The sequence below is a fragment of the Schistocerca nitens genome, chromosome 3 (assembly GCF_023898315.1).
Source record: "Schistocerca nitens isolate TAMUIC-IGC-003100 chromosome 3, iqSchNite1.1, whole genome shotgun sequence".
Taxonomy (NCBI): Eukaryota; Metazoa; Arthropoda; class Insecta; order Orthoptera; family Acrididae; genus Schistocerca; species Schistocerca nitens.
In genome coordinates this window covers 647806354-647829040 of record NC_064616.1, presented here as the reverse complement: position 1 = coordinate 647829040, position 22687 = coordinate 647806354, and the positions used below count along the sequence as shown (strand labels likewise).

General features: G+C 40.3%; 1 protein-coding gene across 2 annotated transcripts in view; it reads right to left on the bottom strand.

The window, feature by feature from the left end:
• The window catches only part of LOC126248604 (myb-like protein Q), a 221544-nt gene that overhangs the window by 21661 nt on the left and 177196 nt on the right, over positions 1–22687 (bottom strand). For both annotated transcript variants that reach the window (XM_049949740.1, XM_049949741.1), the window contains one exon: positions 9428–9868. In XM_049949740.1, coding sequence (XP_049805697.1) covers positions 9428–9868 — 441 coding nt within the window. The remainder of the gene's footprint in view (positions 1–9427; positions 9869–22687) is intronic.

Here is a 22687-nt window from a genome sequence, read left to right as displayed (position 1 = left end):
CCACTGGACATTTCCACACTTCTGTGTTTATCACACAGTTCCCATTAATAAATCAGTGTCATTGCAAAATTTGCACTATGTGCCCCGCAATCATCACAAGTTTCAAGCACACAAATAAAGAATGTACATGATGATAAACTGTGTAGGAAAGAACTGACATCAAACTGATAGACTGCTTTTTCAGGACAATAATTCAAGCATGTCAGAGCTAAAAGACAACTGATTATACACTATATAAAACAAGAAAGGCAATGTTGTGTGTGTCCAATAGGAAGGAAGGAAGATTAGAATTTAACATTCCACTGGTGATGTCATTACAGATGGAGCACTACCTCAGATTGGGCAAGGATGGAGAAGAAAACTGATAGCACATTTTTCAAAGGAACCATTTCAATGTTTGCCTTAAATAATTTGGGGAAGCCATAGAAAATGCACAAATCAGGATGGGTGGACCAAGATTTTACCCTGTGCCACCTGAATGTGAGTCCACTGTTCATAACACACACAAGGATCAACTATGAAGTCAATTGAAAGTTCCAGGAATGATTTAAGTTATGGAAAGACTACATGTACAGGACGGAAACACTGTACATGTAAGAGCAGACCACCAAGCAAAAGATTTTAATGCCCTGAAGAGAACAGTGTGTGTGTGTGTGTGTGTGTGTGTGTGTGTGTGTGTGTGTCACCCAGTAAGATCCATGTTTCTCAATTTTAACAGCCATAGCCACCTACAGGCTTATGTCCTTGATAATGAAAATGGATATACTGTACTTTTAGTGGCTAAAATGCATAAATTGTCTCTTATTCATGACAGTAAATTTCCATCATCATATAAGAGTGATAGATGGTGAAGACGATATAACTCACACCTCTGAAGATTGAATTTTAGAAAAAGAGATTGCTCTAAATTATCTCCCATGTTGGATATCAAGATCATAAGTTACTCCTGTTCTTCACAATTACAGATGTTTTACAGACAGTAATAATCTGTTCACATGTGGTTGTAATAGGAAATTGCAGAAAACAACATATCTTCAGGGTGAAACTTCCTGGCAGGTTAAACAGTGTGCTAGACCGAGAATCTAACTCAGAACCTACACCTTTCATGGGCAAATGTTCTGCTGAATGAGCTACCCAAGCCCGACTGATGACCTGTCCTCACAGTTTGACTTCTGCCAGCAGCTTGTCTCCTACCTTCCAAACTTCATAGAAGCTCTCCTGTGAAACTTGAAAGACTAGCACTGCTGGAAGAAAGACTATTGCAGGGACATGGCTTAGCCACAGCCTTGGGTGTGTTTCCAGAATAAAATTTTTGCTCTGCAGCAGAGTGTACTTCTGTGAAGTTTGGAAGGCAGAAGCAAAGCTGTGAGGAAGGTTTGTGAGTCGTGCTTGTACAGGTCAGGCAGTACAACACTTGCCTTCAAAAGGCAAAGGTGCCAAGTTAAAGTCTCAGTCCAGCACACAGTTTTAATCTGCCATGAAGTTTCACGAATGTGCATACTCTACTGCAGAGTGACAATTTCATTATGGTATCTTTAGAGCATTACTTAAAAATAACTACCATCTTGAAAAATTACTACAATCTCCACAGCACTCATCCAAGATGAGACCAAATTCTTCAGTAAACACACAGTATTCTGTTCATCTTCGAATCAAATACACAGTAGTGAATAAAACTGATAACTGAAGTTGATGTAGGAAGAAACAGGCAGAAGGCCCGGAATCTTAAGATACCTGAGAAAGAGGCTTTTCAAAACTGATATTCATCATGAAGCCACATCAAACAGCACATAGCCTGAGCCTTTCACAGTAAATGAAATGGACCTGACAAAAACAAGAATATAAAAGCTGTTGACCCTGATGTTCTACAGATGGTATAAGTCAAACACTTTGGCCAGAGTTAGGTGCTGATTGATGAAGCTGTTGAACAGCTGACTTAAATGTTATCCGAGTCATAAAAACTAGAGAAAAGCAAGTGTTGCATCTATTTCAAAAGAAGGGAAGACTGTAGTGACCCTAAAAGTTATAAACTATTGCCTTGCTCAGCCATCATTATAAATTTCAGCAGTCTCATTTTGCAGAAGATGGCAGAAAAAAAAACCACTTACGATTCTACAATGATCTGTATTCACGAAAGGGAAAACTCTATACTTCAAACTTAAAGTACTCAACTCATATACACTGTCTTTGAAGAGAAATCATATCTCAAGAGCTGAAGAGTAGATTCCTCAGTAACTTACGACATTATGGAGCTCTGAAAAAAAAAAGATAAATGACCATGACCCCTACAACAACAAACATAAAACAACACAACAATATCATGTTGGGATAGCATCTTGCATGCCTCTTCAGAAATCTTTTTTAGGATAAGATTTTCTTGGTTACTTGCAAGAGCAAAGAAGCAGATGACAGAAGAATGACCTACTTCATGGGAGTACAATGCCTCCTTACTGTTCAACATGTAAGTGAATGATCAACCTCTACCAAGAGGTATAGAGATTGGTCAAGTATGTCAATAACTGTGATATTACCACTGAAGCAAGGAGTTTTTAAATGATTGAACAGAAGCTGCCCAAAGGACTAGATGTCTTTGCTGCTTTTATCATAAAAACATATTATATACCTACAGCTTCGAAGATCACCTCTGAAAGAACCCGCTGAGTACTTAAGTGTGGTAAATTGTATGGGTGTTACTCAAGACTTACAGGAAAAAACTGTAGAACTGTTAAGGAAAAAAAGAGTTGCTAAAAATAAAATTGTGTGAAAAATGACTGAAAAATTGTAAATCGTGATCTGGAGCACTATGTGCCTAATAAGTATATTAAGGACAGAAAAGACCCACCATGCTTTAACAAGTAAATTTGTAAAATGCTGAGGAAGCAAAGGCTGTTGCACTCTTGGTTCAAAAGAGGATATGCAAAGGTAGTAGAAATTCAGACATGTTTGAAAAGATCCATGCATGAAGCATAGAACAACTGCCACAATCATACCTTAGCAAAAGATCTGGGTGGGAACCCAAAGAAATTCTGGTACTACATAAAACTGCTAAGCAGGTCTAAGGCTTCCATCCACTCATTCATTGACCAGTCTGGTGTGGCAGTTGAGGACAGCAAATGAAAGCTGAATTTTAAAATTCACATTTAAGAAATTTTTCATGCAGGAGAATTGTACAAAACTTACAATTGTTTGTACCATCAAACAGACTCCCATATGAATGGCACATTAATAAGCACCTGTGGCATAGACAAACAACTGAAAGAGTTGAAAACAAGTAAGCCACCAGGTAAAGATGAAATCCCAAATTGGTTTTACAAGGGGTACTCTATGGCATTTGTCCCTTCCTTAGCTTGCATTTATTGTTAATCTCTCATCCATCGAAAAGTCCCAGGCAACTGGAAAAAAGCACAGGTGACTCCTGTATATAAGAAGGGTAAAAGAATGGACCCGCAAAATTACAGACCAATAACCGTAACACTGGTTTGCTGCACAATCCTCGATTATAGTCTCAGTTTCAATATAATAAATTTTCTTGAGATCGAGAACCTTATGTCTGCAAATAAGCACGGTGTTAGAAAACATTGCCTGTCTGAAACTCGAGTTACCCTTTTCTCACATGATATACTCCAAACTATGGGTGATGGCCAACAGGCAGATTTCATATTTCTAGATTTTCAGGAAGTATTTTATACGGTGTCCCAATGCAGACTGTTAACGAAGTTATAAACACTTGAAACAGGTTCCTAGAGATGTGAGTCGCTCGAAGACTTCTGAAGTAACAGAACCCAGTATGTTGTTCTCAAAGGCAAGTGTTCATTAGAGACAAGAATACCATCTGGAGTGACCCAGGGAAGTGTGACAGGATCCCTCTTGTTTTCTATAAATGAACAGAGCAGGCGAGTGGCATTCTTTGACTTTTTGTTGATGGCACTGTAGTATATGGGAAAGTATTGTCACTGAGTGGCTGTAGAAGGCTATGGGATGACTTAAGAAAGAATTTCTACTTGGGGTGATGAATGGCAGCTTGCTCTAAATGTATAAAAATGTAGGTTTTGTGTGTGAGTGGGACAGAGAAACTCAATGTTCAGATACAGCATTAGTAGGGCCTGCTTGACACAGTCACGTTGTTTAAATATCTGGGCATAAAGTTGCAAAGCGATACAAAAAGGAATAAACATGTGAGGATTGTGGTAAGAGAGACAAATGGTCGAGCTTGGTTTCTAGAGAAAATTTTGGGAAAGTGTTGTTCATCTGTGGAGACCACATTTAGGAACACCAGCACGACTTATTCCTGAGTACAGCTCGAGTGTTTAGGATCCATACCAAGTCAGATTAAAGGAAGACATCAAAGCAACCCAAAGGTGGTAGGTACGAACAACATGCAACTGTTATGGAGATGCTTCAGGAACTTAAATGGGAATCCCTGGAGGGAACGTGACATTCTTTTCAAGGAACACTATTGAGGAAACTTAGAGAAGCAGCATTTGAAGCTGATTCCACAAAGATTGCAATGCCGCCAATATACATTTCGCTTAAGGACCATGAAGATATGAGAAATTGGAGCTCATACGATGGCATATAGACAGTCATGTTTACCTCGTTTTATTTGCAAATGTGTAGGGAATGATATGACTAGTAGTGGTACAGGATGCCATCTGCAAAGCACCGTACAGTGGCTTGTGGAGTGTGTTTGTAGATGTATATGTATAGCCTGGGGATCATGACCTTGATCTCTGTTACTCTGAAATTGAATACACTGTATTTACCAGACTATAAAATGCCCCTGAATATAAGATGACCCTGAATACATGGCGACTTGCGCTCTCTCTCTCTCTCTCTCTCTCTCTCTCTCTCTCTCTCTCTCCCCCCCCCCCCCCCCCCCCTCCTAACAAGGCTCCTTGAGAAAAAATTGGTTTTGATGTATTCTTACCGATCAATCTTAGAAACTGTTTTATTGACATAAAATATTTGCCAAAAAGTTAACATTACATCTACTCTAAACTTATATCGTTTATTAATTGTTTACATTTCGATAATACTACAACGAATAAAATAAACAAAAAGAAATGGTTTATATTAATTTTCAGACCTTTTATTTTCTACCTTTTTTTGCTTACTAACCCTGTAGTCTGTGATATCACTATCAATCATATATATTAGTTGTCACAAATATTTGACTGTTTCATTTAAACACAATACTATTTCTGTGGCTGTCTTTCAAGTGGTACCTGAGAAAATAGCCGTTTTTTCCGAATGCATATCAGATTTCATTTCTATACTGCCGTGGCAATGTTAAAAAGTCTCTTACTTCCCCCCGTCGTACGTCATGGCGAATATCAACAACATTGCAGCAAGAAACGTACGTACAGCATTGACACCAATCTAGACTTTTACCATCTCCTACAGAAATGAAAGCTATTGTTGAGTATTTGTCCATTTTTAAAGTCAGTTTGACTCCGACTACGTATTGATTTGGCAAACTGCAGTTTAAATGTGGTAGATGTTCATAAAAATCCAAAAGTACACGGTATAGATTCGCATGGTTGGCAACATGATGAAATTTGCTGCTTCCTCACCGCTCTCCTCCCAGCAATCACTCTATTTCTCTGTCAAAGTGGTGTCACTGTTCCCCCTCCATCTCTTCTGTAGTGCTGTGCTCGAGCAACTGTGAAAAACTGACTGCAATATCTTCTAGTTTACAGGTAACAAATCCAACTAGTACATAAACAAAGGATCACAATTACAGTTCAGTCCCACTCTTGAAGTTTCACTCATTCAAAGATCTAGTGATGACTTGCTACTATCTCCATGACGGGTCTTGCTACTGAAATTTAGCCTCACGATAACAATTATAGTCAGTTCAATATGATTTATTTCCTTTGTTAGATATTTAATTTTGGATTAAGAATCCTTCTTGTTTGATCTGAATGTCACCATCATGTTCTCAAGCTAGTAACTTTTTACCCGGTATTCTAATATGTGAACAGCGACTGACTTTGACATTTGCAATCCACTTAGTAAATCATTGCAGTCTCTCATAACCAAATAAAATATTGGTCTGGATTCTGAATCAACTAATGTATTTCCCTTTTTGAAAGTTACCTTTTCTTAAAAAGCGGCATTAATGTTTGTACTGGTACCTACATGTATGAGAACGTTTATTGAAAACCAGTTAAATTTTTCACAAAATTGTCATATTTGAATCAGGGCATTAGACTGTTGTAGTGGCTAGTGCATAGTTTCTCATGTATCTCTTGCACTAGCACTGTGTGACTCAATGTCACATGAGTTTTCGAGCAATGTCAATACTGTATCAAGTGCTTCAGTGTATCAGGAAATCTTGAGCCTGATGGAACACTGATATCATTTGCTGAGCCATGCCCTTTCGAATTCTTCAAAATAATTCTGCCTGTGACCTCAACAGCCAAAGCTTCATCTCCAAATATAAGAAAACCCATATAAATGTGAGACAACTCATATATACTCTACTAAACAACATACAAATGTTTACCTCAACAGCAATAGTTTAATCTGTGAATATAAGACAACCTTATATTTTTCTAATGATGAATTTGAGGAATAAACCTCATCTTATAATCGGGTGAATACGGCACATGCTCAATGTAGACGCAACCTTACACTTTTTATGAAGTACATCTGGAGGACCAGCAGTAATATTTCTACAACACTCAATAGTTCTAGATAAACTGGCTATAATATTAGTACGTAAAACAAGCTTTCGAGCATCACATAACTGAGTCATGTGTCTTCCAATACAGCAAAGCTATACAGAGCAGACACCTTGCCTATCCACTATTCACAACAGTATAAAATGAAACTTACTCTATCATTATCCTGCTACCCACACAGGTTCAACCATATGTTATTTCAATCATAAACAATATACTCCAGATCCTGTCCAATTAACCCTTTCCTGGTCATGTCCCTTGCAGCTGCCATGAACTTTTCCGTGTTTGTGAATCCCAGCTACTTCCTTTTGCCTTGCTATTTCATCATTAATCAGAGAGTGGACTTGTTTTCGTTTCTTTGCCTGTTCACTGTTATATAATGGCTGTCACTATCATTTTTCTTTTTGTAAAAAATGTCTTTTATTTGAGTTGCCTGGTCACAGATACTAAGTCTACTTATGCAAAGCCTGGGTCGGTCGATAGTTAATTACACACTAGACTATTAAATTTGATCCTCATATTATAGCAGAATAAGCAAAACACGCACATCATATGCAAATTCACTTCAACAAAGGTGATCTTAGCACAATACCCTCTTTGTTTCAAATGCTGCACACTTCATATCAACATGCAAGAAATACCGTATTTACTCGAATCTTAGCCGCACCTGAAAAATGAGACTCGATATCAAGGAAAAAAAAAAAAATTCACGAATCTAAGCCGCACCTGAAATTTGAGACTCGAAATTCAAGGGGAGAGAAAAGTTTTAGGCCGCACCTCCAAATCGAAACAAAGTTGGTCCATTGTATTATGAGACACAATTAGGTCGAATGAATGACGATACATCTACAGTAGTTTGGTTTGAATCGTAAGCTTAGCAGTTAAGCTTTACCAGGTAGCCATTGCTATGCGTCAGGGGCTCCGTCCGTACTTATACGGGTACCCTTCCTTTTTCACGTGCTTCGTCTGGTTTGAATTCATTGCTTATTTTTCTTTGATCTGATAAAAGCCGTTCTCCTTGTTATAGGTGTTTACGTCACTCTAAGCTGAAAATGCATTACTGTACTGTGTCATGCATTGTTTGTTGCATACTGATAATGAGTGTTTATGGCCTGTTGCCGCTCGCGGCATTGCTTGCTTTTGTGCACACTACTGCCAGAGAGGAATCGTCTCATTAGCGAAACAATGGCAAGAGACTGCTATCTGTTGTTACTTACACTGCTGCTTTCTTTGATAATGGTCAACAAGAACCAAATAACAGACGGCGTATGATAGAATATGTTCTGAACGAGAGTTTAGCGAAAATTTTTCTCCGTTTGAAAATCTTTGCAGGCGCCTCTTTACTACATTACATTCTGCACAGAAATTAGAGTCATCTTAGATTTAAAAATCTAGTCAACTACCGTGCTTCATTTCTGACTGTATCACTACTAGGCATAAGAATAATACAAATATAAACATGACATGATATGTATATTCTTCCGCGTTTGCTGTTGTCTCACTCTAGTTTCGTAGTTTATTAGGCAGACAGGATTTAAATGAGATAGCAGCAAACACGAAAGAATACATGGCAAAATGTTATATTCATATTATTCTTATGGTGAAGAGAATACTCCTATTAGCAACCAGGTAGGAAAGAATTCAGAACGTAGACTTTGCCATATTGACAAACATCCCAAACAGTCTTGCCAGTCGGATTTTCGTAGTACATTGAAATGCTGCTACATTCGAAGATGAACAATACGGAATTTGTATTTACTTATTTGGATAACGTATGAAAATGCAGTGGTCGAAACTCGGGGCATAGAAAAAAGCTCATCTTCCACCTTTCTTTTAAATTTATTTACTGACGCAGAGGTTTTGGCGCCAGTATTTATCTTTGTGCCTGCAAAGCATGCTTGTGTAGCGCTACATATATTCGACAGCAGAAGTTAGTTGTGGCGGCACCTACCAACATTTTTCAGAACTTCCGCTTACTTTGCACTCGATTCTAAGCCACAGGCGGTTTTTTGGATCACAAAAACCGGAAAAAAAGTGCGGCTTAGATTCGAGTAAATACGGTATATGCTGTGTTGAAAATGTGTAAGATATATGGTGCACAGAAGTAAACTCCTTCAGAAAAAGTACATGTTATCCTCTGTCATTGAGAATGGACTGCACAAATGAGAGAGCACACCCAACATTTTACTCTGCTTACCTGCTGTGAAACAGCATGTAAGGTCGATAAAGGCTATTTGGCACGCAAATGCTACTGTCCTTCAAGAATTTAAATACTTTCTATCTTTACTTTATACATAAATATAGGAATGTATACTTTGAAGAAAGCTTGTGTTAAGATTAATGGTACTTTTTTCCTTCAAAATAGCCAGTAGACCAAAGCCAATAACTATCTTCACATTCTTGCTTCCTGCACATGTAAATATTACCTACTTCACAAATTCCTTATTCAAATTCACATTTATCACATTATGACACGGTTCTCTGACACAAGACGATATCAAAGAGCCTTTCTTGACTTCAATGTATGGATATACCTATCAGTTCGAAGTAGTGTGTTTCATATTACAACGAAATTATTCAGTTGTTTAAGCACCTACTGTGGCTGTTTGTTTATAATTATGAAGTCATTCCACCAAGAAGCAACAGAAGAATAAACTAAAATGTCCGTAGATGCACAAAAAATAGGCAATGCACTGAATAACAGCATTAAATTCACGAGTTGCACTAATTACTACACATACCTTTTGAAGTATTGTTCTTTGAATTTGTGGCACTAGGAAAAACTGGTGGATGGGATGGACTTCCATGTTCTGACCATTCATGTGTATTGTAGCAGTCCTCCAGTCCAAAGGAGTTAGAGTTGTCTGGAGCAGGTGGACCAGATGCCTGGCCACTGTTGCATGTGCTGCTGCTGCTACTGCTGCTGCTGGTGGTGGTGGTGGTCGTCGTCGTCGTGGTAGTGGTTGTGGTGGTTGAGCTGCTGCAACCACCACCACCACTGCCACCATTGCTGCCACCATTGCTGCCACCACCACCACCACCACCACCACCACTGCTGGTGGTGCTTGTGCTGCTGCTGCTGCTACTGCTGCTGCTGCTGCTACTGCTGCTGCTGCTGCTACCACCACCACCACCATTGGCACTGCTATTACTCAGGCCCATGAATGGCAGAATTTTGCTACCTAGAATATTAATTTAAGATTGTAAGGCAATCGCACTTGCCAGTGTTTAAAGTCATGTCTGCATTTTGCAGAAAGTTTTAGAATTATTTATGCAAGACATGTTATTGACAAACTCAAGCTCTAACATGCAGTAGTACAAAAAATGTTACACTGCTACACACTGAAATTTGTGTTGTTCAAACATGTTAGGAAAGAAAGGCAACTGTAAAAGAAACTTAATATTCCATAACTTTTGTTTCTTCTATTAACATTTTCCTTTCTTTCTATTCATTTCTATTATTCTTTCACCAAGACACTGTACATCACTACTCATTTCTAGTCAGCCTTCGTCCACAATCACAGAGTGAACAATCTACCATATTCTTCCTTACAGAGTGACAGTAACTAGCAGCACTTTGAACACATTTTGTAAACATACTATCTCTGTCAACATACAATAAATGTTATCCCATCCACTCACCCACCAACCTACACTGCCTCCCACCCACCCTCCTACCCATCCAGTCCGTTACAGGAGATATACTCTTTGAATTTTCATTTTTTGTAGTTACTTTATAATAAGCTAATTTCTGGTTCTAGTGGTCTCAAACAGTGTTGTTTACTGTTCATCTCTCATCATGATCATCCACCTATCACTAACATAATAGTTCAATCTACATCACCTATTTTGTAGATGCATGAAAAAGATGAAATGGGCTTATAAATGAACGTATGTCCATCCTTGGAATGTTTACGATGTCGAAAGAGCAATAATACGTAGAAGTTACAAAACACTAGTTCTTTGACATTAAAACAGGGAACAGACAGTAGTGATTTGCTGTCTCTGGTTATCTTCAACTGCATTTTGGAGAAGATCATCCACAAATAGGAAAAAGAAGTAAACAAGAAAGGGTTGCTCAATCAAGTATGCAATGGAGGAACCAGAAGTAGTACCATGGTCAACTACCTGGCATTTGCAATACAGGGCTATTACAAATGATTGAAGCAATTTCATAAATTCACTGTAGCTCCATTCATTGACATATGGTCACGACACACTATAGATACGTAGAAAAACTCAAAAGTTTTGTTCGGCTGAAGCCGCACTTCAGGTTTCTGCCACCAGAGCGCTCGAGAGCGCAGTGAGACAAAATGGCGACAGGAGCCGAGAAAGCGTATGTCGTGCTTGAAATGCACTCACATCAGTCAGTCCTAACAGTGCAACGACACTTCAGGACGAAGTTCAACAAAGATCCACCAACTGCTAACTCCATTCGGCGATGGTATGCGCAGTTGAAAGCTTCTGGATGTCTCTGTAAGGGGAAATCAACGGGTCGGCCTGCAGTGAGCGAAGAAACGGTTGAACGCGTGCGGGCAAGTTTCACGCGTAGCCCGCGGAAGTCGACGAATAAAGCAAGCAGGGAGCTAAACGTACCACAGCCGACGGTTTGGAAAATCTTACGGAAAAGGCTAAAGCAGAAGCCTTACTGTTTACAATTGCTACAAGTCCTGACACCCGATGACAAAGTCAAACGCTTTGAATTTTCGGCGCGGTTGCAACAGCTCATGGAAGAGGATGCGTTCAGTGCGAAACTTGTTTTCAGTGATGAAGCAACATTTTTTCTTAATGGTGAAGTGAACAGACACAATGTGCGAATCTGGGCAGAGAATCCTCACTCATTCGTGCAGCAAATTCGCAATTCACCAAAAGTTAACGTGTTTTGTGCAATCTCACGGTTTAAAGTTTACGGCCCCTTTTTCTTCTGCGAAAAAAACATTACAGGACACGTGTATCTGGACATGCTGGAAAATTGGCTCATGCCACAACTGGAGACCGACAGCGCCGACTTCATCTTTCAACAGGATTGTGCTCCACCGCACTTCCATCATGATGTTCAGCATTTCTTAAACAGGAGATTGGAAAACCGATGGATCGGTCATGGTGGAGATCATGATCAGCAATTCATGTCATGGCCTCCACGCTCTCCCGACTTAACCCCATGCGATTTCTTTCTGTGGGGTTATGTGAAAGATTCAGTGTTTAAACCTCGTCTACCAAGAAACGTGCCAGAACTGCGAGCTCGCATCAACGATGCTTTCGAACTCATTGATGGGGACATGCTGCGCCGAGTGTGGGAGGAACTTGATTATCGGCTTGACGTCTGCCGAATCACTAAAGGGGCACATATCGAACATTTGTGAATGCTTAAAAAAAGTTTGAGTTTTTGTATGTGTGTGCAAAGCATTGTGAAAATATCCCAAATAATAAAGTTATTGTAGAGCTGTGAAATCGCTTCAATCATTTGTAATAACACTGTACTATCTAACACTAACACAGCTTTCAAAAGAACAGGCAGACAAAGCTGGAATCTAAACTTACTTTAGAGAGAGAGAGAGAGAGAGAGAGAGAGAGAGAGAGAGAGAGATACACGAAATCCGCCCCTTCTCATTACCCAGAAAACAGCACACAGTAACATGAAAAGAATTGACTGCTTTAAATATATTGAGCAAATTGGACAACTGAAAAATTGCTTTTCAAAGAAAACAATTATTAACATTTTACATCTTTATTGTTCATGTCTCCATATTTGCAGTCCTCTGCCACAAGATGGCTCCAAATTTTAGTGTGTAACACGTCATTGTGCAATGTAACTATGTCATTGTGTGAGAAACAGTGTGCTGTAATTGAGTTTCTAACCACGGAAAGAGTTTGTCCAATATGAAGCACCCTCTCCTTCAACATGACAATGCCAGACCACACACGAATGCTGTGACATCTGTAACAATCCGACACCTCAGGTCCATTGTCATCGATTCATCCTCCACATAGATCCGGCTTGGCCCCACTCAATTTCCATTTCTTTGCAAGACTTAAACAACACCTTTGAGGACTTCACATTGATAGTTATGAAGGAGTGCAAGCAGAGGTGAGACAGTGGCTCCATCAATACATCAAACACTCTACAGTGACAGTATCAATAAACTCTTCTCTCGTTGGGAGAAACGTGTTCTTTAAAAATGGACACAAACAATCTCTACTGCAAAAACATTTATTTTGATGGAAACTGGTTTCAGTCAGGTTTTGACCATCTTCAGCTCCTCACACCACGATGGTAGGTAGGTAGTGGTAGTGAATGGAGCAGCTGACGTTTGTGGAGTTACACCACCTGCTCCATTCACTGTCACTGCCTACCATAGTGGTATGAGGATCGTCAAAAACTGACAAACCAGTTACAATCAAAATACATGTTTTTGTGAGCAAGACTGTTTTTGTCCATTTTTAAAATAATTTTAGCCAGAGCACTGTTCTCCATGAGAAATGTTCTAAAAAATTATTTGAAATGTGTTCACAGCCAGTGTGACGATGTCGAGGAATAAATATGTAGACATTTATAATATAGATGTAGAATGTTAATAACATTTGTTTTGTTTATAAAGCTTTAAGAGTTTTCATGTAAAAAATTCGGATGCATTACTGTTTCAGCATGTCTTCGCACAACATTCCTATTACAAGAGAGTGTTCGTATGTTAGGGAGTGACTCCAAATGACAGGAATGTAAGGACTACTAGAATCCATAAAATCAGAGAGAGAGAGAGAGAGAGAGAGAGAGAGAGAGAGAGAGAGAGATGTGGAGCACAGGTTACGAGAAAGGGGAAAATTGTACCAGGAAAATAAAAGATTAAGCGAATCAATTAGAAAAAAAAGATGAAGATTTTAGGATGGCTGGGAAAAGGTGGACAAAACACATTTTAATATACTGGACTGTACATCTCAAGTTTACATCAAATGGTTCAAAGAGGTGAAAAAGTATGTCAATCAGGCTGGGTTAAATCAAGGAGACATCTCAGACTGGACAAAGTACTGGTCAGTGACTGACAGCTTTGAAGACTTCCACAATGAGCAAAAACTGTAAGGGCAAGACAGGGGGAAGAAGACCAAAAAAATACAAAGATTTTGGACAACAAAGAAGGCTTGCAGTAATGTGTAATTGTCACCTAACATGGCGTTAAAAAGGTAGTTATAAGAAAGAAAAGTAAATATTACTGTTCAAATTGAAATCACTATACCAACAAATTTTTGCTAAAGACACAAGTCATAACATGTATTCCATCTGTACCATCATCTCCATTTCAAAGAAAAACAAATGCGATAGAGAGAAAAATTTTATAAAAATTATAAATCATGGTCCAGCCTCAGTTGTGCACTTGTGGTTGGGTAACTACACTGGTGTCCAAAATTAAAACAATAAATCACTATTTCCCCATCCTTTGTCCAATTTACGATATAGCAACACACACTGTCAACAGATGTCCATACGACCATATTCTGGTCTTAAGATGGCATTCTGGTCAACGGACAACCATGCCACTGAAGATGTCAGGGCACCAATCAACTGTAGTAGTGATGATTTTCATGGGTGTGCAGCCGGGTTCCATCGTCCTGACGACAACACGATATTTCGGCGGACCATCTGGCCGCCATCTTCAGGTGAGATTGAGTGCAAAATCACGCCGGAACCGAAGAGACCTCAGATTCGGCGGCTCCTTTATACCGCGGGTACTGGCCGTTGCGCGGGCGCGAGCAACAGAAGAGCTGCCCTCTGTGAGGCGAAGAATTGCAGCGGCGCCAGCGGCAACGGCAACGGCTGATTTTTCCGGCTGGAGCAGACATGTATGCCGTTGATGTTCCACACATAGATCTTGAACTGTACGAATAGTCTGTCCAATGTAGGCCTTGCCGCAGTGACAGGGAATCTTGTATACCCCAGGCTTCCTCAGTCCCAAATCATCTTTCACCGATCCAAGAAGGGATCTAATTTTGGCCAAAGGCATAAGGACACTTTTAATATCATATTTCCTGAAGATCCTTGAAATTTTCGAAGAAATGCTTCCCACGAAGGGTAAAAAAGCAACAGATTTGGAAGTGTCCACCGTTGGTTCTCGTGGGGGTCCAAATTGAAAAGCACGAGTAATTCGGTGATCACAATGTCTTAGTACATAAGAAAGAAAATGGGACTTTCGGCTACAGTGTATACCGAAAACCTACGCATACGGACCGCTACCTCCATGCCACAAGTTGTCATCCACAACATCAACGCTTGGGAGTTTTACACACACTGATCAAGAGGGCTTATGCTGTTTCGGATTCCGATAACTTGAAACAGGAGTTGGATAACCTCAAGGTTGTCTTCAGGCAGAATGGGTATTCTGATCACCAAATTACTCGTGCTTTTCAATTTGGACCCCCACGAGAACCAACAGTGGAAACTTCCAAATCTGTTGCTTTTTTACCCTTCGTGGGAAGCATTTCTTCGAAAATTTCAAGGATCCTCAGGAAATATGATATTAAAAGCATCCTTATGCCTTTGGCCAAACTAGATCCCTTCTTGGATCAGTGAAAGATGATTTGGGACTGAGGAAGCCTGGGGTATACAAGATTCCCTGTCACTGCGGCAAGGCCTACATTGGACAGACTATTCGTACAGTTCAAGATCGATGTGTGGAGCATCAACGGCATACACGTCTGCTCCAGCTGGAAAAATCAGCCGTTGCCAAACACTGTCTTAATGAAGGGCACAATATGTCCTTCAAAGAGACGCAAATTATTGCCTCGGCTTCCCGTTACTGGGATTGTGTATTGAAAGAATCAATTTAAATACGTCTGCCTGATGATATTATTAATAGAGACAAAGGTTTTCCTTTAAGCAAGACGTGGAATCCTATTTTATCACAAAACAACAACGGTCTGGTTTTCGACCGGCTGCATTTTAATTTTGCGATTCCTCGCTTTTGACAGTTTTCACCGCTGGCGCCGCTGCAATTCTTCGCCTCACAGAGGGCAGCTCTTCCGTTGCTCGCGCACACGCAATGGCCAGTACCCGTGGTATAAAGGAGCCGCCGAATCTGAGGTCTCTTCAGTTCCGGCGTGATTGTGCACTCAATCTCACCTGAAGATGGCGGTCAGATGGTCCGCTGAAATATCGTGTTGTCGTCAGGACGATGGAACCCGGCTGCACACCCGTGAAAATCATCAGCATTTGATACACCGGGAAAATCTACGCTATCACAACTGTGGTAGTGTTTGCCGGGTAATTCCACATCCACAATCACTGTGTACACAGTCACAGACTGTGCAATATGGCACAGAGAAGAGACCTACCACACTCTCTCTGCGGAGAAGTGCCATACGAAGAATGGAAGCAAGACAGTCGAAAACTGATGTGGCCTGATGGCTGAATGTGAATCACTCTGTTGTTTCTTGGGCATGGTGACAGTTTAGAGAGACCAATCTGTATCCAAAGACAATGGCAGGGCTGAGCACATGTGACATAAGGAAGAGAGGGCAGTTATTTGGCTGTACGGCCATGACAGTACCACCTTATTACTGCATGGCAACTGGCATCTGACCTCACAGCATCCACTGGATGTGATATATCGAGGCAAACAGTGTACAGAAGGCTTTAGCAGAGCGACCTTTATTGTTGGAGACCTGCTGTATGTGTACCTCTGACGAGTTCACAGAAAGCAATGTCTAGAGTGGAGCTGTCAACATGTCACCAGTATGGTCAAACAGTGGGCCAATGTTCTTTTCACAGATGACTTCCAATTCAGTCTAGAGAGTGATTCTCAATGAATTTGCATATGGAAGGAATGTGGAACACAATTTCGGGACCCAAGCACTGTGAAAAAAGACTGATATCGAAGATGATCCCTAATGGTATGGGCAGAGATTACATTGACCACTCTAAGGTTTAACTGCTGTCAGGTATCGTGATGAGATCTTCGGACCTCATGTGTAATTGTTGCGAGGTACTATGGGTGACTTCTTATTGATGGAAGATTATGCTCGACCTCATATAGCATGGGTGGTTGATGGTTTTTAGGAAATCGAAAATATTGCATGCATGGTGTGGCCCTCTTCAAGGCTTTCGAGCAGCTCTGCAGGAAGAATGAGCATTACTGCCGCAATATGAGATTGATGACATCATTCACAGCATGCCCCATCATTGTCAGTCCTATTGCTGCCACAGCTGGTCACATACAATACTAAGCACATTAAACAGTTGTCGGAACATGTTGCAAATCCATTAAGTTCAGGGTGTGGGGAAAAGAGAGAGAGAGAGAGAGAGAGAGAGAGAGAGAGAGAGAGAGAGATTTTTGTCTACTGTTAAGCATGCTGTATCTATATTGTTGCAGAAGAAGCTGAGAAGCACAGTCACTGTGGTGTAGTGGTTATGATACTAGACTGCTGGGTGGAGGGTCATGAGTTCAAAACTCACATGAACTGTACAATTTTATTTTCTATATTCGGTTTGAGTACACTGTAGAAGTATCTACAAATGTCAACAATCATTGTACCGTAACGTTCTGTAACTCTATATATACTGTATGTGTTCTGGCCACAGGCCAGGCATCTGGTGGAGACACTGGGTATTGGAACATGCGATAGTGCACATTATCGACGTCACAGTGGCTCCCATCAGGCCACGACAGAGCTGCTGTTTATGTGGTGAGAAACCTGAGTTAGAGTCATATTCAACAGATCGCAATCTATTGGAGACAGAAGAAGAAGAAGAAGAAGAAGAAGATGACGACATTACGATGACAGCAACGGTGTGCCACCACATGAGACATCTGTCTAGGTTCTCTGGTGACAATGGCCAAGATCCAAACAAGTGGCTGAAGGTATATGAGCGTGTAGCCAAATTTAACAAATGGGATGACACTGTGTATTTGGCTAATGTCTTTTTCTACTTGGAGGGCACTGCCAAGCAATGGTATGAGAACAACAAAGAGAAGTTCACAAGTTGGGAAGTATTCCAGGTGGAACTGCGCAAGTATTTCGGTGCCACACAATGACAGACATGCAAGGCTGAAGACAAATTATAGTGCAGGGCACAGCATCCAGGAGAAGCTACAGCATCCTACAACGAAGGAGGAAGACTAGGTTTCACATCTTATGAAGGGTGTTGCTGAGGAAATGTATCAAGCCCTACTCCTGAAGGAGGTTTCGACAGCAGGTGACTTCATAAAATGGTGCCAGTATATTGAGACAATGCATCAAAAAAGAATTACACGCAAGACGTTTGAACAGCTTCCAAACATTGTATCGATGTCTGTGATGGAGGAAGGAACTCGTTTCACACGTGTTCGTCAGATAGTGAGAGAGGAAGTTCAGAAGGCATTTGGATTGCACGGTGAGCAAAAGACTGAGGCGCATCAAGCGGTCATAAGGGAGGAAGTGGAACAGACAATGAAGCCACTCTTTAGTCCTTCATTTCCCTTTAAAGCAGTGAAAAAGTCAAGACCCAGGTGGAGTTATGTTCCTACAATGCCACATGAGGACCCTGTTTGGGCACCAAGGAAGACTGGCATCTGGAGGACTCAGGATAACCAACCAGTATGTTTTCACTGCGGACAACCGGGACATGTGGTGCACTATTGTTGAGAAAGGCAGTGGATATTTGATTACGCCCGTGTCAGAAGACAGTAGACCACCCTTAGCCAACGCCAACTCCGGGATGACGAAGATGAACAAGATGTGGGTGCAGGACGATGTAGGTCACCATCGCTGCAAGCTAGGTGCTGGAGAGGACGCTTCCCAACATGCCGATCAAGGTCTTCATCACCGTTTAGAAGCTCCAGCCAATCACCTAGCCGCCGCAACCTGAAAAACTATAGGGTGCGACCTTCCTTGGAAATGAGGCCACCGAAGAGAAAAATACTCCACCATCGATCACTACAAAAACAATAGGAAACTACATCGATATCCTCACGGATGGCCAACCAGCCCAAGCTCTTGTGGACTCGCATCATATTCAGTCATTTCGGAGAAGTACTGTCGCCAGTTGCAGAAAACCGTATTCGTCGACAACGAAACATCTCTGCTGAAGGTGGCTAATGGGAAATATGTAAAGCCTATAGGAAGAATTTTTGAAAGCTTCTCAGGCAATTATAGATTGTGGTCACTCGAAGATTATGCTAGACGAGATGAGATACTGTGAACAGGAAGATGCGAATCCGAGTGCATGGAGACTGTGTGTGCTGGATGAAGTGATCATTCCTGCAGTCAGCGCTAAAAAGGTAACTGTCATGTGTCATGGTGTCGTGCCATGCATCAACCCATGGATCTTGTAGTGAAATGTAAGAGAAGCATATCACTGATGAATAACTTGGTCATCCCAGCCTCTGTTGTCTCGTTTATGAACAGATTCAGTGAATTTTGGATAGCTAACTGTCGCCAAGAACTGCAGAGGTCCTTCTAAGGCGCGAGTGCGTAGCAAATGCTGAGCTGTTAATTGCAGAACAGCTGAGCGTCACAGAAACCTCCCATGCCAAGTCTGTGGGCGAAATTGGCACCAACCACTACGAGATAAGATCTTCTAGTTCGACTATCACCAGATCCCACTAAGGAACAACATAAGAAGCTACTTGCCATTCTTCAAGAGTTTTCTGAATGCTTCAATCCACACCTGAAGAGCAAATTAGACAAATCGACGGTGAAGCACCGGATTAGCACTGGAGACCATCAACCAACAAGCCAGATAGCATACCATGTGTCAGCAACAGAACGTCGAATAATTTATGATGAGATAGAGAAAATGATGAAGAATGACATCATTCAGCCTTCACAGAGCCCATCGTCGTCACCAGTGGTTCTCGTCAGGAAGAAGGATGGCAGTCGGCGTTTTTGTGTTGATTACAGGAAGCTTAATAAGGTAACTAAAAAGGATGTTTACCCTCTTCCACGAATTGACAATACACTAGATTGTCTGAAGGGGGCTAGGTGTTTCTCAATCATGGACATGTACTTGGGATACTGGCAAATTGAAGTAGATGAGGCTGATCGTGAGAAAACTGCATTCATCACCCCTGAGGGCCTGTATGAGTTTAAGGTAATGCTGTTTGGTTTGTGTAATGCACCAGCAACTTTTGGCCGGATGATGGATAATCTTCTAGGGCACCTGAAGTGGATGATGTGTCTTTGTTATTTAGATGACATCAGTGTTCTCAGAGACATTTGATGAACATATAAAAAGACTGAGGGCCATTCGTAAGTATCTCCAACAAGGCGGACTAAAACTCAATCCAAGAAAGTCTCTCTTCGGAACAAAAGAAATCAAAATACTTGGACACCTTGTGTCAAATGAAGGTGTGCGGTCAGACCCAGAAAAGGTGAGATCTATAAGGGAATTTCCTATTCCTAAAAGTATTAGAGATGTGAGAAGATTCCTCGGATTATGTTCTTATTACTGTCGTTTTATCAAAGATTTTTGTACCAAAGCCAGGCCACTCCAAGAGTTGTTAAATGCTGATGTTAAATTTATGCGGGGTGGTGCTTAACAAGATTCTTTCAATGTGCTGCGAAAAGCTCTGACGACTGAACCTGTACTTGGTCTGTTGAGAGTTCAAAACTCACCTGAAGTGTACAATTTTAATTTCTATATTCGGTTTAAGTACATTCTAGAAGTATTCACAAATGTCAAGAATTATTGTACTGGAATGTTCTGTGACTGTATATATACCGTATGTGTTCTGACCAGAGGCAGTTCGCTTTGCGCTCTTCTATGCGCAAGTGCTGAATAAACTTTCGTTATGTGAAGTCAGTATTCATCATTCATCTAATTACACCTTCTTCTATGTGACAACATTGTTTCTACATGACTATCACCCATCCCAACTGTTTTGTGGCAAAATAAATCCAACCTTGCAAAATTTCCATTTGTTGCTTTGCTTTAGTTTTGGACACCAATGTACATGTGAAAGACAATAAACTTAAGACAAAATTTTAAAATAAACATTCTTATACACCAATAACAACAGGAGTAAAGGCTATAACTCTACTCATATAGTTCAGGTACTACAAAGAGGCGTGCACGCGCCCACACACACACACACACACACACACACACACACACACACACACACACACAGAGAGAGAGAGAGAGAGAGAGAGAGAGAGAGAGAGAGAGAGAGGGGGGGGGGGGGAGGGGGGGTGAGAGAAAGGGAGGGGGGGGGTGACATCAGATGTAGAATGAGATGAAGACAAATGACGGCTGACACACAGTAATAGCACCTTCTCCATCCTTTTTGTGTGCTATTGGTAGCTCAATGGCTCAACTACAGTGAGTTGTTACCTTCGCTACATCATTATTTATGTTTCACACAGGGCTTTCTTTTCTTATGTTCTTATATACCAATAATCTAAGTTCACATGTACAAGGCATCAAGTTATGAGCCTTGGAATAAATAACTGAATGATCTTAAATGCACTGACATTCGTAAGTTTTGGATGCAGCTCTCTTCTGAAAATGACCTAAACTTGTGTAAAATTAGTTAGCTTAGTTTTATGTCACACAGACCATTTTGCATGATAAATCTTAACGATGTGGAACAAGTCATTATACATTCATATCACAAATTAATTTGTAAATATGGCTACATGCTGAACATTTAAATTTTTTAAAATATATGGATGTGAGTTATTAATTCAAACCCATCACCATTTACACATTGCAATAACAAAAATTGTTCTATGGAATAGGAGTAGTTGTCAAAGAGAAACTTTTTCGGTTTGTTTTCAATTTTACTTTGCTATCTATCAGAAATTTTGTATCACTGGGTAAGTGATCAAAAATTTCATTTGCACAATTGCGCATCCCTTTTTGTGCTAAAGACAACCTTAATGTGGAGTAATTAATGTCTTTTTCCTTCTAGTATTATAATTATTTATACCATTGTCCCTTTTTAACTGCAGTGGGTTATTTAAAATGAACTTCATGAGGAAATAAATATACTGTGAATTGGGAGTCAAAATGCCCAACTCCTTAGACAGGCATCTACAAGGTGATCATTAGTGAGCACCACATATTATTCTTACAGCATGTTTCTGAGAAATGAAAGCTTTTTTTTCTTAAAGATGAGTTATCCTAGCACATTATTCCATCAAAATGTGTCAACTTACTGACTTGTCTGTCTGCAGGACCTGCAATGATTCTAAGTGCAAATGTGGCTGCACTAAGCTGTTTTGAGAGTTAAAAATGTGTGTTTTTTTTTTTTTTTTTTTCAGTTTAAAATCTCATCAATATGGACACCTAAGAATTTTGAAGTTTCCACTCTATTTATTATTTCCTCATCACGGGTTACAGTTACCATTGGTGTTACACTTACCATAGGTGTAGTACTTCTAGATGTCGATAACTGAATATGTTGTGTCTTTTTAAAATTGGGGGTGAGATCATTTGCAGAAAACCAGTCCGTGATACTTTTAAAAACATTGTTTACCATTACCTCTATTTCTGTACGTATGCTTGGATTGATTACAATACTAGTGTCACATACAAAAATTACTCATTCTACGTGTTTTACATTAGATGGAAGCTTGTTTTCATATATGAAGAACAATGGTGGACCTAAGACTGAGCCTTTGGGAGCCCCATACATGACTTTTCCCTAGTGGGAATGATGTCCCTGTACCACATTCCCTCAATTACTAAGTAAACCTTTCTGCATGCTTTTGGTTAGATATGACATGATCTATTGTTTGGCTATACCACAATCCCATAAAACTGCAATTTGTCTACGAGAATACAGAGATTCACAGACTCAAGTTGCCGAAACTGCCAACTGGCACTGTTTTATTACTTAATGCTTGTGAAATTTGTTGAGTGAGTACATAAATGGCATTCTCATTACAGCAACTCTTCTGAAAGCCAAACTGTGATTTGTTGAGGATATTATTGTCACTCAGGTGACATACTATTCTAGAGTTCGTCACCTTCTCAAAAATTCTGTAAAATGGTGTCAGCTGTGAAACACATCAGTAGTTATTGATATCTC